General features: G+C 36.8%; 1 protein-coding gene across 1 annotated transcript in view; it reads right to left on the bottom strand.

Moving 5' to 3' along the window:
* Window positions 1-3,120: 3,120 nt before the first annotated feature.
* LOC124155724 overlaps window positions 3,121-16,388 on the bottom strand; it is a 210,341-nt gene continuing 197,073 nt past the window's right edge. The window contains exon 6 of the mRNA XM_046529784.1: window positions 3,121-5,019. Coding sequence (XP_046385740.1) covers window positions 4,886-5,019 — 134 coding nt within the window. The 3' untranslated portion in view covers window positions 3,121-4,885. The remainder of the gene's footprint in view (window positions 5,020-16,388) is intronic.

Here is a 16,388-nt window from a genome sequence, read left to right as displayed (position 1 = left end):
TTTTGAGAGTAATAGCAATTTCCTCCCACGAAATGGACCTTGATACAGTTCAAAATTTTAATATATGGTATATAGTAATAATAATTTTTGCGGAACTGCGGAGCCATTTATGATTTAATCCGAGCTCTAAAATATCATGGACAATGTGATACATAGTAAACATCGTCTAAAATATTTTGCAGGCAATGACTGAGGCAGTCATGAGTATGGTTCACGTTAAATGAGGGTTTCGTTTTTAGTCTTTTTAAGCATACGAAGACAAAGCAGAGAATCCTTCCAAATCAATGGGATTTTAAATTGAAGCATGAAAGAAAAGTAATACTTGACATGACATGATGGGTATTGGATTAGTGGGAGGCAAAATCTAAGTATAGAATACGACACAATGAAGTTCGTGGAAATGAGAAAATTATTTTAGTTTCTTGGGATACAGGGAAGTCTCATTCATTTTGAAATTCCATACATTCCTACGTATTGATACAATGGTTTTGCAGAAATCCGTACTATATTTGCACTTGCGAACATGAAATTAACTGTTTTAAACTTCATTTTTTTCTCCGGTGGATGGAATATGTAACCTACTGATCTTTCGTAAAATTATGTGATGCGCCATCCCACTCCACATATTTTCAAACCAAAAGTTGTGCCTTTTCTGGGAAGCAAGCTGATATAAATTAATCGCTTTCGTAATGAAGACGATTATTCATAATTGACATATTTTTAAATTAATCGAAGGTTTTTGTACTAATATTGGTAGTTTCATTGTGTTTCGCAACGTTTCCATCGTGCCTGTAGCTTGGTAAGTAGCAGTGAGGCAAAATACTGGTCAGGAAATATAAACTTGTTAAATTAACGAATTTCATACGTTCGAGATGAGAAAATTCAGGAGGAGAGGGAAAATACGTATACTTGTCTCCCCACTTCCTTTCGCAGCCGCGTAGAAGATTAGCCCACAAAACAAGAGAGTAAAAATATCACGACGAGAAATCATTTATTGAAGCAATGCAAGGGAATGGCGATATCCCAAAGTTATTAGACTGTTAATTTTAAAATATTATACGCAGTCAATGAAATAATTCCTACCAGAATACAAGGATAATGATCAAGGTTTACAATATTTATTTTAGGGACAATAGAGCATCGTAAAATCCAGCCACAAGTTGCATGCGGTTTCCAAGGATAATCAGTTAAAGGTCAATGGTGGAATATAGTTTTGTATTGAACCGTAATTATTGAAACATATCAATGGAATGGGAACAAATAGAGAAAAAATATTTGAATGAATGATGAAATGATATGATGACACAATCTTGGAACATTGGAAAGGTTATAAGAGTTGGTTGAACTTGACCGGTAGAAGGGCGAACTAAAAACCGATATCTATATCTATGCGTAGAAAGCTCTCTACAGCTATAGTGTGGGTAGGCTAAGTTTTCAACTGCATTTTTTTTCACTGCAATGCATTTACAGGGGGCTAATAAGATAAGTTTTACATTTAAGGTTTGAAACGCATGTTAGTTGCAAGCCAAAAACTTCGCTAAAAGTGAAACTGAGGGTCATAATTCATCGCACGCCTGAAGACTGAAATAATTTTGAACGAGCCGATCACGACTGCTTAGAAATACGTTATAAGAGCGTGTCCGCTCACCTGGTCTGATTTCCTGAGGTAATACTTGCTCCAAATTAGCGACCACTTAGTTTAAAATACCTCTTTTCAGCGTTAACTTTTAACTTAGTGTAAAAATTTAATAAAAACTCCAGTGCTAAATACCATATCTGGCTTAATCTCCGGTTTTAATATGAAGTGGGCATATCCTGTGCACCCTGAAAGTTATAAGGTCAAACCCAAAGTTTTAAACAAGTAATAAGTCTGAAATCTGGGCATACTGCGAACATTCAAGCAGTAAATATATCTTGTCGGTAAAAAACCAGAAAAATTTGGTGTGCCTAATAACAATGGCGCCCTATATTTGCCAGAGAAATTTGAACTGTTTCACACTATCTTTTACTTTACTTTTATGTTTGAACTCCACTCGTACCCAAGCCCAGGGTGGTGGAAATAACCCCTGTCGGGATATGAATCAACGACCATCAGTTCATCAGGCAATGATAATTTCACTTTTTTAAGCAGCCAAAGGAAATAAAGAACGAGTTACAAGGGATAGTCACAAACTGGGCACTTTCTACGGTCCATAGTTGTTAATTAGACTGATTCATAAATGCATCCATAATGACGGTTACGATATAGAAAATGACTCTAAAATACCATTTTTCAAGGTCTTGGCTTAGCCTCTTAAAGACGTGTTTGCGATAGATTGAAGTCTCACTGGTGGTGATGGTCACTGAAAACTAGAACACATATAAACCACTATATAGAACTTAATTGCTATAGAAGTATTTAATGATATTGAGCTGGTGTAATCGATTTTACTTATTTAATCACGAATGCTGATGTAAATAGGGAAATATAATAGCGGAAGGAGGGGAAAAGTTTGAATGCGGCATTAGTCATTGCCAACGGATGATGAAGTAAAAACATATAGTCATAATAAATTAACTAACAAGCTCGGAATAAGATATTATAAACCTACTGATTTAATGTCCAATATTCATCCTCTTGAAGATATTTGACTGCGTTAATTTTGAGAAAGGCCTATAAAGATCGAAATTTTTCGATAATTTTATTTAGAAATGGATGCAGGAATAGTGCCAACAAGTGGTTTTTCCATGAGATAGAGAAAAATCGAGCAAATTTTCAGTAAACCGTGCATAAAAAATGAAAAAGTTACAAATATTATAACGAATACAAATTTCAATATTTTTTATAACCCAGAAGATCAAGAAAATTCTTAATTCATATAAAGAGAACTGCAGCAAAAAGAGATATAACTCACCGTTGAACTTAACAGATGCATCTAAAAGCCGAAAAATAATATCTGAAAGTATTCAAAGGAGAATTAAAAATATATCTCTTCCGCTTTCCTGCCACATAAGAATTTGATAAAATATGATTATAAGTTTGGAGCAGAAAAATATCTGGTCGGTAAAAATACAGCTTTTCCGGGAAGAAAAAACGACACTGAGGACGAATTAAATTTGCTGTAAATAAAAAGAGAAGTGTATCTTTGTTTTTGTATTTCGTTACTTACATTCATTTAACATAAGGATAAATTACACAAAGGCAACATTTCATCTTCCACGCTGGCGATTATCACAATTGAAAAAAAAACATACATCTTATATCTTGACGAGTGTTTTTAAGTGTCAAAAAACGTTTTTTTTTATGAATGGCAACCATTATCAACCAGCCACCTCCCCGTCATCTTTACATTGAGAGTCTGAAAACGTTTTAAAATAAAAAACAAATTTTTGGCTTGTTAGCATACTGTTGTGAATGGTTAAACTTCTCACCCTTTCACTCATTCATCCCCTTCGACAATTTTTCTTGAAAAGAGCAGTTCAAAAATTTTTGCTGATTATATTTTCGTGCAAAACTAAATTATATATTTTTTGATTCTTGAATGCTTCTCATATGTTTATTTATATTTACTGAGTTGAAATAAGCTGAATACGAATTTTTTATCATGCACTTTTTATACAGTTTCTCTTTTCCACAGCAAAAGTTTTGCACAGCAACAATTTCGTCCTCCAAAAGATCTTTTTCTCACCTTAATTTTATATACTATTTACAGCCACTAAGAAACCGTCTCTGAAGGATTCCTTTGCAAAGGCACTGACAGCTAAAAGACGTGATTCGTGATGGGAGTAATATACATTTAAAAAATTGAATTGGATTTCATTCACATTCGCAAATCCCATGACAGGATGCACTCTCGCGTTTATATTCCACTCCACTCATTCAGAAATTCAATGATTTTTTTCCTTGTATTTTTTTTTCTCGGGTAAACACGTCTTTTCACGAATTTGCTGTTGAAACATAATTTCTTCGCTTTTCACTTGTCGTTCTCTTTCTCACTCAAAACACGTTTTATTGCAACAAAGTTCGTCTTGAACGCAATGTGCTGCAACATGACGTGGCACAGTACACATCTCTATCTGATTCAAATGTACCATATCTGTTTAATCAGTAGATTAACACATTTCTTTTCAAAACTTTCCCAAAACATTCGTCTGCTGCCAGACTGCTCACAGACAGCTTTGCATCCCAGTTTAAAAATATGAAACATGTCCCCCATAAAGGCGTTAGGATGCATAGGAAAGTGTGACAGTAAAAAGAGAAAATTTTTTCGATGTCGAAATAAAAATTCATTGGACGTGTGAACACTACTCACTAGATTAAAAAACCACGGTAACGTAAAATGAATGTGCACCAAAATGAAAGTAACCAAACTTAACATGATTTTTAGTAATTGGGAATCGAATTATTTACATGATAGTCTTCATTACAGTCATACCCACTTCAGGGTTTAGAACTTCCTCGTACCTCGGAACAACACATCCGTCGGATAATACAAGCTTATATTGTCATAAAAAACATGATCACACATAACCAGACTGCGGAGGAAAAGTGACTAAAGAAACTTTTGCACCTCGCTCCAGAAACAAAATCACTTTTGCGCTTCGATCTGAGTTTCAGTGCGATAACACCGGAAGAAATTCTCGAGGAGAGGATAGCCCTAAAGCAACAACGCACATCACTACCAACCTTGGGTCAAATGGGTTGTGGGTGCTTTCTCAGCGTCCAATGCTCACGCGGTGCCGTTTGACCAGGTATTCATAGGGAGACCCTTTGGGAGCTAGCTGCATTCGTGATCTGGGAGCCTAGGGCACAGCTAGAAATGGGAGTGACGCACTTTGTCCTCTGAGAAGTTCCAGGATCCATCATATATTTCGGATGTGTGCCATCGATGGGCGCTCTCCATGTTCACGTATGGTTGAGGATTCCTTTGGAGAGACGTGAGACCGGCAGCGACGGTGATGACGCGACCGACAGACACAGGAGTACACAGAAGATGAGTAGTCCAGGCGCTCCTTTTAGCAGACCTGCTGAGCCCCTAACTGTAAGCGAAGAGGGTTTGCCATTAGAATGTGGGTTAGCAAATTTAAGTAATTAATTTATATGAGGGTGCAACAACCTTATTCAACTATCAAACAACCTTCAACAACATTTACATCTACAACAACCAAACCATTATATATTAGTATTTACACCTAAAAAAACTCAGTGAGATTCGTTTAATCAGTATCTCGAGATATAACCTTATGATATACGTGTTAAAATCTAAAGAATCTTTTCGGACACATTGTTTAACGTGTTGGATCATGAAGGACTGTAATTTTTTGGCACAGACTGGGACCAGAGACTGAGACAAGGTCCTCGACTGCTGATCATTGTTAATATCCAACTTAATTGGTCATTAGTACGTGTGTATCAGGCAATACATGCATGGTCAGAATCTTGCAAAATATTTTAAAGTTAGCATTTGTTATTTGTAACGTAAAGTGTAGCTTATAATTACGACACCAATTTTTAACAACGGTTTCGGATGTTTTTTGAATTACCGTTGGAAATTTTCGAGAATAGAGACATTAAATAGGTTCCTGAAAGGCAAAAAATTAGTCATTATTAAAAGGATTAGCAAATATTGTATTTGAAGCTAGTCATTGTAACAAATTAATATCTAAAAATTATCCCAAAACTTAGGATTGGGATCAATTTACGGATATGAATTCCGAACCACATATTTAAAAATTACAATGATATTAACTTATGGCTTTCTAAGAAAAGTTTTTGTTAATATGTATGACACTTAACAATTGTTCTATTTTCGGGATAGGTACATTGAAAAGGAATGTACCTATCCCGATGTGGGTGAAAATAATTATCAAAATACTAACTTTCTTGCACGGCAGAAAAAATATCTTTAAGGTACTACACAATGCTATCAAAATAAATATGAAAATTAATGTCCGAATGGATTTTGCTTTACATAAATACTTATTTGAGTACGTTATTACTATCTGAATTACGGAATTAAATGTGCTTTACTCTAGCTAAGAAATATTTGAAAATAAAAAGTGGGAAAGGAATAAGAAAAAACTTTTAAATTCAACACGAAAATATAATACCAGGGAATCGTTTGGATTGGAGCACAAATGAATTTGAATATGTTAAACATTAGTACACAGTAAATCACTATCATAACAAGTAGTCAATACTGGTATTCATTTGTTGCTGATTATGTGCTACTTAACAAATAAATTTGACGCGCCTCAAAGGGGATAAGTTAATCAAAGTTACCAAACCTCACGCGTTTCTAGATATTAATGAGCTTCGATCATCGAAGATAATAGCAGTGTATATATAATGAATTCACCGTGCGAGCAACATTTATACCCTTTGTGGTCCATAACGAAAAAATCGTAAAATATCGTCCGCACTTAGGTTTCTCAGGCAATCTTAAAAAAAAAATTGCCTTGAAGATTGTTACTTTATCAATAATTGGAAAACGAAATGATAATTTTCGATGAAACAGTTTACACTCCATTTCATTGTAATTTAACTACCTTTGAGTAATGTTCTACCAAGGAGTAAAATGTAAGTAAAATGACAAATTCTAATTTATGGTAATTTTCTCCGAATGCAAGGAAAGAAATACTAAATATTATTTACCTCAAAGTGTATGACAGGGTTCCATAAATATGTAACATAAAATTTCTTCTGTGAGAATCGCTAAGTGGTTATGCCGCCGCCCTTTGCGACACCTATTTGCACATAAGTTTTTCAATTTCGTTTGAAGATGGTGCGATCCTCATGTCACTTGCAATGAGGTGTCATCACTTGCATGAAGTAAGTAGTCAAATGAGTTCCGCTGTGTTTACCCCGCTATGGATATTTTCTAGACACATTCTCCGAACACAACCTCTTGATATAATCACAGTTATACACAGTTATACCTTTGCATGGTCCTCAAGCTTAAAATTTTGAAAACACAAAACTTTTCGGAAAGTAAGATTGCGTATAATTTGGTAAGACAGTTATTTACAGTCCTCTAATCGGTCGAAGATTCTCCAAAACTGATACTCAGGAGTACCCGACATCAAAAATATTCGTCGCGACTATTGTGAAAATTAATTTTACACATTCACGGTTGCTACTTCGCACCTGGCGTTCGGTCCGTGCCCCAAATGAGAAAAAGGAAATCTTTCCCCACCAGCATAATCTATTCACTACGACCACTCATCTCTTGAGAAAGATTTGCATTTTTTCTCTCTCTCTCACACTCCGACTTATCCCCTTTATTTCCTTGTGAATCCCCGCTCGACGATATTCTTCCTGCCTCGCTCTTCCTTCCCTCCAAACGGTTGCACCACCCACACTGATTTGATTTCGTTTTTCATTCGGCCGGAGAGCGGGCAAATATTCTTTTTTTCTTCTTCACACCAGCAGGTTGGAAATTTCATCGTGGTGCGAAATCAAAAGAGGAAAAATGCTGGCATGGAGGTGACTTGTATGATTTACGAGTAACTCCTAAAGTATACTGTCAATGCATTGATGGTAAAATTGAAGATTTAGGGTGCATCATCAGTAAAACCGTTTTAATATAGATTTATAAATGTTGCTTATCATATAGAAGTGCACCATAGATATTAAAATAATTGCACTTTAAGCTTCCAAATGAAAGATATTTGTTTAAAAATCAATAAATGTTACCGTAACTAAAATGTTGTCAAATATTTTTCCAGCTAAAACTCAAACAATTGAAAGCCAATCAACCGTATAAATGACACTCAAATTCATTTAATATTTATCGTTTACGTACATTTTATGCATAGATGTTTGTTTCTATAAGTATGTATTTCTACACAAACATTACAGTAACTATAAAAATCAAGAACAAATCTAATACAACAGTCACCAAATTATTCTATAAAATATTCTTTGCGGAATGATACGGAAGTTCATCCTACCTCAACAACGGTTATAAAATAAAGGATAGAATATCTGGATGAAATTGGCCTCTCAAGGATAACGGGAGAGCCTGATAAATTGTTGATATATAGGGGATTTTATGAAGTTTCCTAGATGTAAATCATTAATTTAAAGACGGAAAACATTTTAGTCGCTAATCTATTAACCTAAGGAGTCCCTTCCTACATATTTTAAAAAATTTCAATGTGTACAACTTTATCTACTAGCAACAAATAAACTGTTGGAATGACAGAAATAAGAATATCCAGACGAGAGAGCTGCATCCATTTTGTGGAAAATATGAGAGAATTTCCATCATCATGGTCAACGAAAAATTGACGGCATGCAAGAAGCATCGCGGGAACTATATTGCCGTGAAATTACTCGGAGGAAAAGGATTTACAAGTGCAGAGGAATAAAAAGAGAATCTGCCACCAATGAAATGAGAAAAGGGAAAACTATGACAAAAGTAGAGGAATATCCCGTTCAAGCAATGTCCTTTCGTGCAAACGGCAGAACGGTAGTTTGGTGAACGCATAACCGTTTGGCATCACTCAGCGCTAATGAATCAAGAGAACGCATCATCCCAGTCGACATCGTTTTTCATCTAGATTGCCTGAGTAATTACCTAATTAAAAAATTAAAATATTACCTACCTTGACATATTCAAATATATTGAATGGAGCCCTTTTCAATACTCATCTATGTCTGAATTTGAAACTTTTAACTTAAGAGAGAAAAAAATACTGAGGTGTAATTTCCATGTTTTCGAATAAGAACATAAATGACACGGGTGATTCTACCGAGTATTTTTCATCATTAAAATGAGAGTATAGTAAACCAAAGTTATGTGTCAGGAAAGCTGACATAGCAAGTGGGAGTGATGCGTCATCATTGGACGAGTGACTCGTTATCAGTACCTTTCCCCTTCTTAGATAGTTAGCACTATTTTTTCGTGTTGATGTAGTGAGAGATGATATTTCCGGAGCATTACAGCAAGAAGGAATATGAAAAAGTGTGGAAATTAAGTTTTTTCACATCAGTCATAAACTTCAAAAACTTGAACTTATCGATTCTTATTACTAGAACCATATCCGTAGAAATTGAATGTGTCTCACAAAATTTCGAGAGACGAACACTGCGCAACGCAATCCCTATTACAGAGTTGTATGAACAGCGATAAACACGCGTAGCCACCAATGCTGTATGTACGATGCAAAAGGAGAAACGCAATGACAAGTAAAAGGAACGCAAAATGCAAAAGAGCATGAACGCCCTTTGTGAAGCATTCCGGCGCGAGAAAAAAAGGAGATTATCTTGGCGCGAAATAGGGGATGAAATAGCTCTGATTCCGTTCACCTTAATGCGTTAATCTCTGTCCCCGCTTCCTTTACCGAGGGCGATGGAGGAATCCGTAGGGAGGAGGACGGAAGTCAAGCAATTCCTTCTCCCCTCTTGCCAAAGCACACAACCGCCCCTCATAACATCACATCTACAACTTCTCCCCTTCAATCTTCGGTCTTCATCAAGGCAAGGGTGTGAGATAATGAGGACGCTTGAAATGAAAAATTTCCGCCTCGAAAGCTGCGAGATGAGTTGGATGGAAGTGCCGTCGTCGCGGCTCTTTCAGATTTTTTTCTCCTATTTATACCCAATAAGCCACCGCGTTCCAGTGACAAGGAGCGATGATTAGTGAGTTTCGCACGAAAAAAGAATTCTCCCCCGACTCAGGGCGGGAAACCGATTGAGTTAAAGTTCTGGGCCAATTTCACCAGCTTTGCAATTATTCAACAATGTACTTAACCACTTTGTGAATGTACATAACAAAAAATAAAACGTTTTGGTGGAGTTGGATAAGAGTTGCAAATGAATATTCAATGCTGAATATTTTTGTCTAGATTTTTGCCCAGAAAGTGACCTAAAAATGGCTAAATAATACGTCTTTTCCTTCGTCCGGAATAAGAGATTTTCCTAAAGAAGTCTGGACAAAATTCTTGATCACAAAAATTCGTTATTGTACGCCGTTAATTGCACATCCAGCTAGAATAATAGTAAATCTCCTTATTGGTCAATCAAACCACAGAAATCTACCTGATTTTTGATAATTTAGTTGACAAAATGCATGCATTGGGCCTATAAATACCAATATTTGGTAGCCTTAAAAGTAATGTTGAATTTGCCTGAAACGTGTACTGAAAAAACAGAATTTTTCATTTCACTGAAGTAGATTGAGGCATCATTGCGGAAGCTTGTCTTTTGAGGCCTTTCAATTACTTAAATTTTCCGATATTTTGCAAGCATACACAAAAATTTCTAGTCATTCGCAAAAGAATTTTGTTTTGTATATTAATGGACAAAATTTACTTTCGATAGAAAACTATTTTTTGGAAGTGAGTAAGAGAGACGATCATCGGTGACTTCGAATCATTTATGAAAGCTAAATCCTAACGCTACCACAAGTTGTGATTCTACGGCAAACAAAGAAAGTCAAATAGTAATGTACACGTAATGTGAGGTAAATAATAACAAGGAATTGGGGATAGTCAACTTTTTATGCCTTATGAATAAGAGATCAAGGTAATTATTCCATGGCCTTTTTTAAGCCTGCGCAGAGAAATAATTTCCAAACTCGAACGCCCTTACATGCTCCATTAAATGTGATACAATTGGAACCGATTTTAATTTTTCACTGAAAAATTTATATCTCTTTGAACTAATACCAAACATTTTAAGCTGACCTTTGTGTTCATTAACAGTTTCAGAGGGTATTTGCACAGCTATTGTTCTATAGCATGTTGAAGGAGAAATATATGAGAAGAAAAAAATCGAGTGTCTTCCTGTTAATCATATTAAATATCTATTAAAATGAATATTTACGTCTGTTTTACACCAGACAGCGCGCAATAGTAATTCCATAATTCTCCATGGATTTACAAAAGCAACATGCCGAGGATATCGTATGGACCTGTGGCTATTAAGCACCACGTGGCGCTGCTCTAAATTCACCGCTCCTTGTGACGGCGTTACGGCTTCTTACAGTTCGAATTTGGATCCCTCACTGACGGGGGGAAAAAATTTCGAACTCTTTGGCGGCCCGTTCACATCATGCTCTCGCCTCCATGGTCTTCCGAAGCACCTCAGGCAATACAAGCTGCCAAATCGTCATCGGTGAAGCTATGCATGTTACATTGCCGAGCGCCTTCCACAATCCGCAGCTTCACAATCCCTCAAACATTTCCCTCTTCAGCTTGGATACTATCACTACGCACGACCTCTAGGGTGATAAAGAGAGCGAAAGAAGAGGGGAAGGGAATGCCAAAAATCAGAGAGGAGGAGAATGGATGAAAGAGAGGTCGCGTGGACCGAAAATTTATCGCCGTATGTGAATTTTAGGGCGTGGAGTTTTAATTTTCTTGCGATCTCGTTTGTTAGTTACAAAAAATTGTTTAACTAATATGATTGACACGTAAAACAAGGGATAGAAATAAAGATGAACAAGAAAAAAATTGCAATTTTACAATACGTGTTTTGGAGAATTAAAAAAAATATGAAATTATCGCGTTGATAAAAGCTCAGGGTTTACGATTGGAAATTGAATGGGAACTATTATTTCCTAATAAGCGTCTAGAGAAAGAAAATACAAAAAGAATTACAATTTTTTCAGAGGTAGCACCACCACGGCTCTAGCAATACCGACCTTATGATTCAAAGATTGCCAAGGATGGCTTCGCAGTGATAGTATCAGCGGAACTGGACATAAATAACGACTACAAAACAGACATATTAATACGATTTTGAGAATCTTAAACAAAATAACACTTCGCAATCTTTTCAAAAACCAGTTCCTTTCATATAATTGTCGTGTACACAATCAACCGCAAACATTTATTTACGCGCAACGTGGCAACATATTATTATACCCACTCTATGTTATAAGAGAGAATGAGTATCACATTGAGGAGAGCGTATTTGAGAGAAGAGGTACAATCAAATAAAACCTGCGTACAGCTCTGCACTGACCGCTTCCTGTGGCAGCCTAAAGGCTTCTCGCAGGTCGATTTCGCCAACAGAAAATCTACTTTCGATCGCTTTAGTTGTCCGTTCACTTCATACACCCGTCTCCGTGGACTTCTACGGCCCCTCTGGCTACACTCCTAGCCTAATGGTATACGACGATACTACGCATGGTACATTTCCGAGCACCTCCCAGCACGCTCAGTACCAACTCCACCCCCAAACATCCCTCACCTCCCTTCTATACATGGGTACTAACATTCCGTGCGTTGCGCTGAAGGTTTGAGTTTGAGAGAAGGGGGAGGAGTTGCCGGTAGCCAAACAGGAAGGAGAGAAGAGAGAAGGGAGCCTCTCTCGGCGGCTTATTAAACTACAAGCATGCATTCCTCGGTGCAAGTGGACTAACCCATCCCACCACCGTCAGCATCCTGCAATCTCTTTCTCTTGCACCAGTATCGTTCCACAGTCGACGCCAACAACATTCAGGCTAAACGTCGACCTCAATCTCGCCGCCTCCTTAGATGGACGTGAGTGTGTGTGTTACGTCTATTTGTTTGTGTGTATGCACAAGGGCTTCTCTGGATGGAATTGAGGCATGGGTCAGCGGCTGGGTTTGTTTTACGGGCTGGGGGAGTAGAACGAGAGATAGAAATGGCATGCCAATCAAAATGCACACCACCTAACCACCCGGCGAAGGACGCCAACTCTTCTTGGTTTCTCTCGAAAAGATAGCGAGGACTTGACCACCGCCGTTGTTGGAGTATCATAGAAAATAGGAAGGAAACGGAATAAAGGAAAAACTTAAGGAACACGACGAAAAATGCTACAAAGTATTTATAGCTTCAGTAGAGGGGGATAACGTAGCTATTAATTTGGTATCCCAAAACTTCCACATGGGAAAACACTTCCTGATTAATGGTTCGCGAAAAGACAGAGAGGACTTGGCCACCGCTACCGTAGAGCATCACAGAAAATAAGTAAGAAGCGAGATAAAGGAAAAACTTTAGCAATAAGAAGAAACACAATGAGAATATAGAGCTTTAGCATAGAGAGATCTCCTCAGCAATTAGTTGGTTAGCCCAAAACTTCCGCATGAAGCCAAGCAGACCACCTAAAAATCGGTTCAATCCACAGAGTGAAATAGTATTTCTTTGTGAACATCTTATCAAAATCTCTCGTGTATACTACATTAGAAGCAAATATTGCTGGGTTTCCTAGAATGTTTGCTAGTATGATTCTCTCTGCTTATTATACAATATTCTGACCTTACAAATGAACTAAATCTGAAACTGCAGAGGATTCAGAATTCCTGTGTAAGGTATATTTTTGACATCACATATTATGAACATGTTACACCATATTTTGAAAAACTAAGACGGTTAAAAATACAAGAAAGGCCTCTACTTTATAAGGCTACATTTATGTACAAGTTAATTACGATTGAACTTCCCACATATCTACACAAAAATATACAATATATTGCTAAAACAAATAAACGCCCGTCACGCCATATGGAAGAACCCTACATTCCAAACCATAGAACATCCATTAACGCTAGGTCTTTTTATATCATCTCCGGCGAAATATGGAATCAATTGCCATGCGATTAAAAAAAGTCTAAAAATGTAAGACAGTTCAAAAAGAAATATTATGAAATATTGCTACATGTAAATTGAATATTGTAACTTAACTGATAATTGTGCTAATGCTAAAGTAAACTGATTATTGTGCTGATTTAAAGTCAATAAAATCACATGTATTCATGAGTTTATTCGTGAGTCGTGATGAAAATTATATATACATGTGGATCTTTTTTTTTTACCCTGTCATATATTAAGTCGCATTCAATAAAATCAGATGTATTTATGAGTTCATATGAGTTTGTCTTGCTGTTAATTATATATATACATATGTATTTTTTTTGTTCTACTCTGTCATATATTTAGACGCATTCTGCGAAATCGATGTATAATGTAAATCTACTTATTCTTGTAATATGTCTGACTCTATGATATTTATAACCATATATGTTCCTAAGGGACAAACTTGTCACGGAATAATAAATTTCATATTCTATTCTATTCTTCCTCTGCAAGCAGGCGGAGGACCATCAGTGTGCATGACGATGGCGTAAAATATGGAATAATTGGGATCATATTTTGAGCACATCCATGCACTACACGGCCTTACAAGTTTCCTCTGCTTTCATTAAGAACACCAGAGAAGCAGATGCCACAAGATTTTCTGTCCAAAAAAGCAGTTCATCTAAATTCCACTCAAAGGATTCCTGCTCACTACCATAACTACTGCCTCACTGAGGAATTGTTCACCGTTGTGATTGGATTCATCGGAAGAAGGAAGTGAGAAGAGACCGAAGGGAATTGATAAGGAGGAATGGGGGGAGAGAAAATACCCTGGACAAGCACGTGGGTTGAGAATATAGAGGTAAACGCCATGTTTGAACGCTTTGTTTGAGCTCAGCCACCGGTGCGCAAACTCTCGGGCAGCTCCTTTCGTAGTGCCATTAGATCGTCATTTGTTAGTCACTGCTCGGCTCTTTCTCGTGTGTGTTACCTGACGCGTGCTTGAGCTGGAATTCAAGCAAGAGCAACACGTGCACACCTACTCTCCTCCTCTTACCTCGGCCTTTCGCCTTTGCCCCGGCGGCAGCGCGGCCGTCGTTTGTCGATGGGGGACTTAGAGGCTGCCGTTTCCCGTAGCGAAAATGTTTCGATCCTCTTTGCACGAGTGGCTTTGTTGCTCAGGAATTTGCGGCATCGAAGTCCTGAGGACCCTCAATAGAACTATGGGAATATTTCATTTTCCATTGGCTAATAACACGATCCAATTATGAATAAGCACGGCACGGGAGCACGTGGTAGCCTTGTTGATTAAATTTTAATGAAAACGGTGCCCCAGTTCAACAGGGTCGTTAGAAGAAATGCACGGTGTAAAAATTACGATTGATTTCTTCTTCAATCAAAGCATTATGTGCTCATGTAGTTAGCAAGTAGAAACAGTACCTCATAATTAAAAAATCGTTTTGTAGCTGTAATTATCGTTACAAATAAGAGACTAGGTACAGACTATGCAATACATTCAGTTGTAATAAAAAATATAGAGATGCAACCCAATTATATTTACGCTTATAATACACTTTTGATAAAGCCTAAGTGAATAACTGCACCTCTGATTAAGTCTTTGTTTTCATTAATAAATAAATTCGGAAAAAATACTGTTATAACTTTCTCGGAGAGTGATACATTTTTATCAATGTCTATTTTTTCAACATGACATTTCTCAGAATTCATATACTTTTCTCACAAACGGACTCAGATTTTTTTGCTTATTGGACAATATACTCACACTGTCCAACCGTAGGAATTACAAATATTTAACAATGACATTGAATTAAGGGTAGAGCATACATAGTAGGTGCTAGCTAAAAACAGATTAATGCATATTTTTCTACTAATTGAATCGAAAAATAATCATTGAATACTACCAAAAAATACTGAATTCCTCGATGCCATAGGTCATGTTGGCGTTACTCAAATAGGACCCGCCCTCCACAATTTTATCATAAGACGAAGGTAAGATTCAAAACTCCAAATGATTAAACCTAAAGGTAATTAATCAGCGTCCCTATGTATATGTGAATCATACCAACCCCATTTGAAGTCAAAACGCCTCCCTCATATTGAATAATATTGCCAAACCACCTCATTTTAACGGCCTTTAATTAACCACCTGAGCGTATCGGTAGTAGTAAGACAATGAAACAACCATTTCATCGTCAATAATTGAAACAAATAGCCCATATTCCTCCCTCCATATGCCTCCTTAATGGTCCAGAACGACATCCATACCAATTACCCACCGACATTCTCTGATGCGTGAACTGGTTCCGGTTCCCTCTCTAGCCCACGGACGGCTCAATATCGTACACGTGGAACACTCTCCACCTGCTCCAGATTTCGTGGTTGGTAACCTCATCACTTTGTATTTTAGAGGTCAATCGAAAGAAGTCCAATAAAAGTGTAGATTTATACACTTCAGATGATCTAAAGATCATACAATCTTAATTAAATAAGTAATACAGATTATATAAAGGTCATGCAATCTTAATGCATGAATAATAAGTGCGAAGTAGTTGACAATTTTATATGGATAGTAAACAGATGGTCCATCACCCTAAGTATTCTCAAGTCAATTGCTTTTGCTTTGAACAACTTGAGATATTATGTTCATTAGTCCCTTTCTTAGTTCCAAATATTCGAGATCAATGTTATTACACATCAATTAATACTTAAATTTACGACATTTGATTATATTCTTACGCAATGACACTGAACATATATATTTCTCCTTTTTTCAAATGTTTTCATTCTTTTTTCATCGTATTACTTTATTTCTCTTTGTGAAACCATTTGACATTTCA

Source organism: Ischnura elegans, chromosome 3 (assembly GCF_921293095.1).
Source record: "Ischnura elegans chromosome 3, ioIscEleg1.1, whole genome shotgun sequence".
NCBI classification, from domain to species: domain Eukaryota; kingdom Metazoa; phylum Arthropoda; class Insecta; order Odonata; family Coenagrionidae; genus Ischnura; species Ischnura elegans.
Note: the sequence above shows the minus strand (reverse complement) of the source record. Positions and strands in the feature narration are given on the sequence as shown.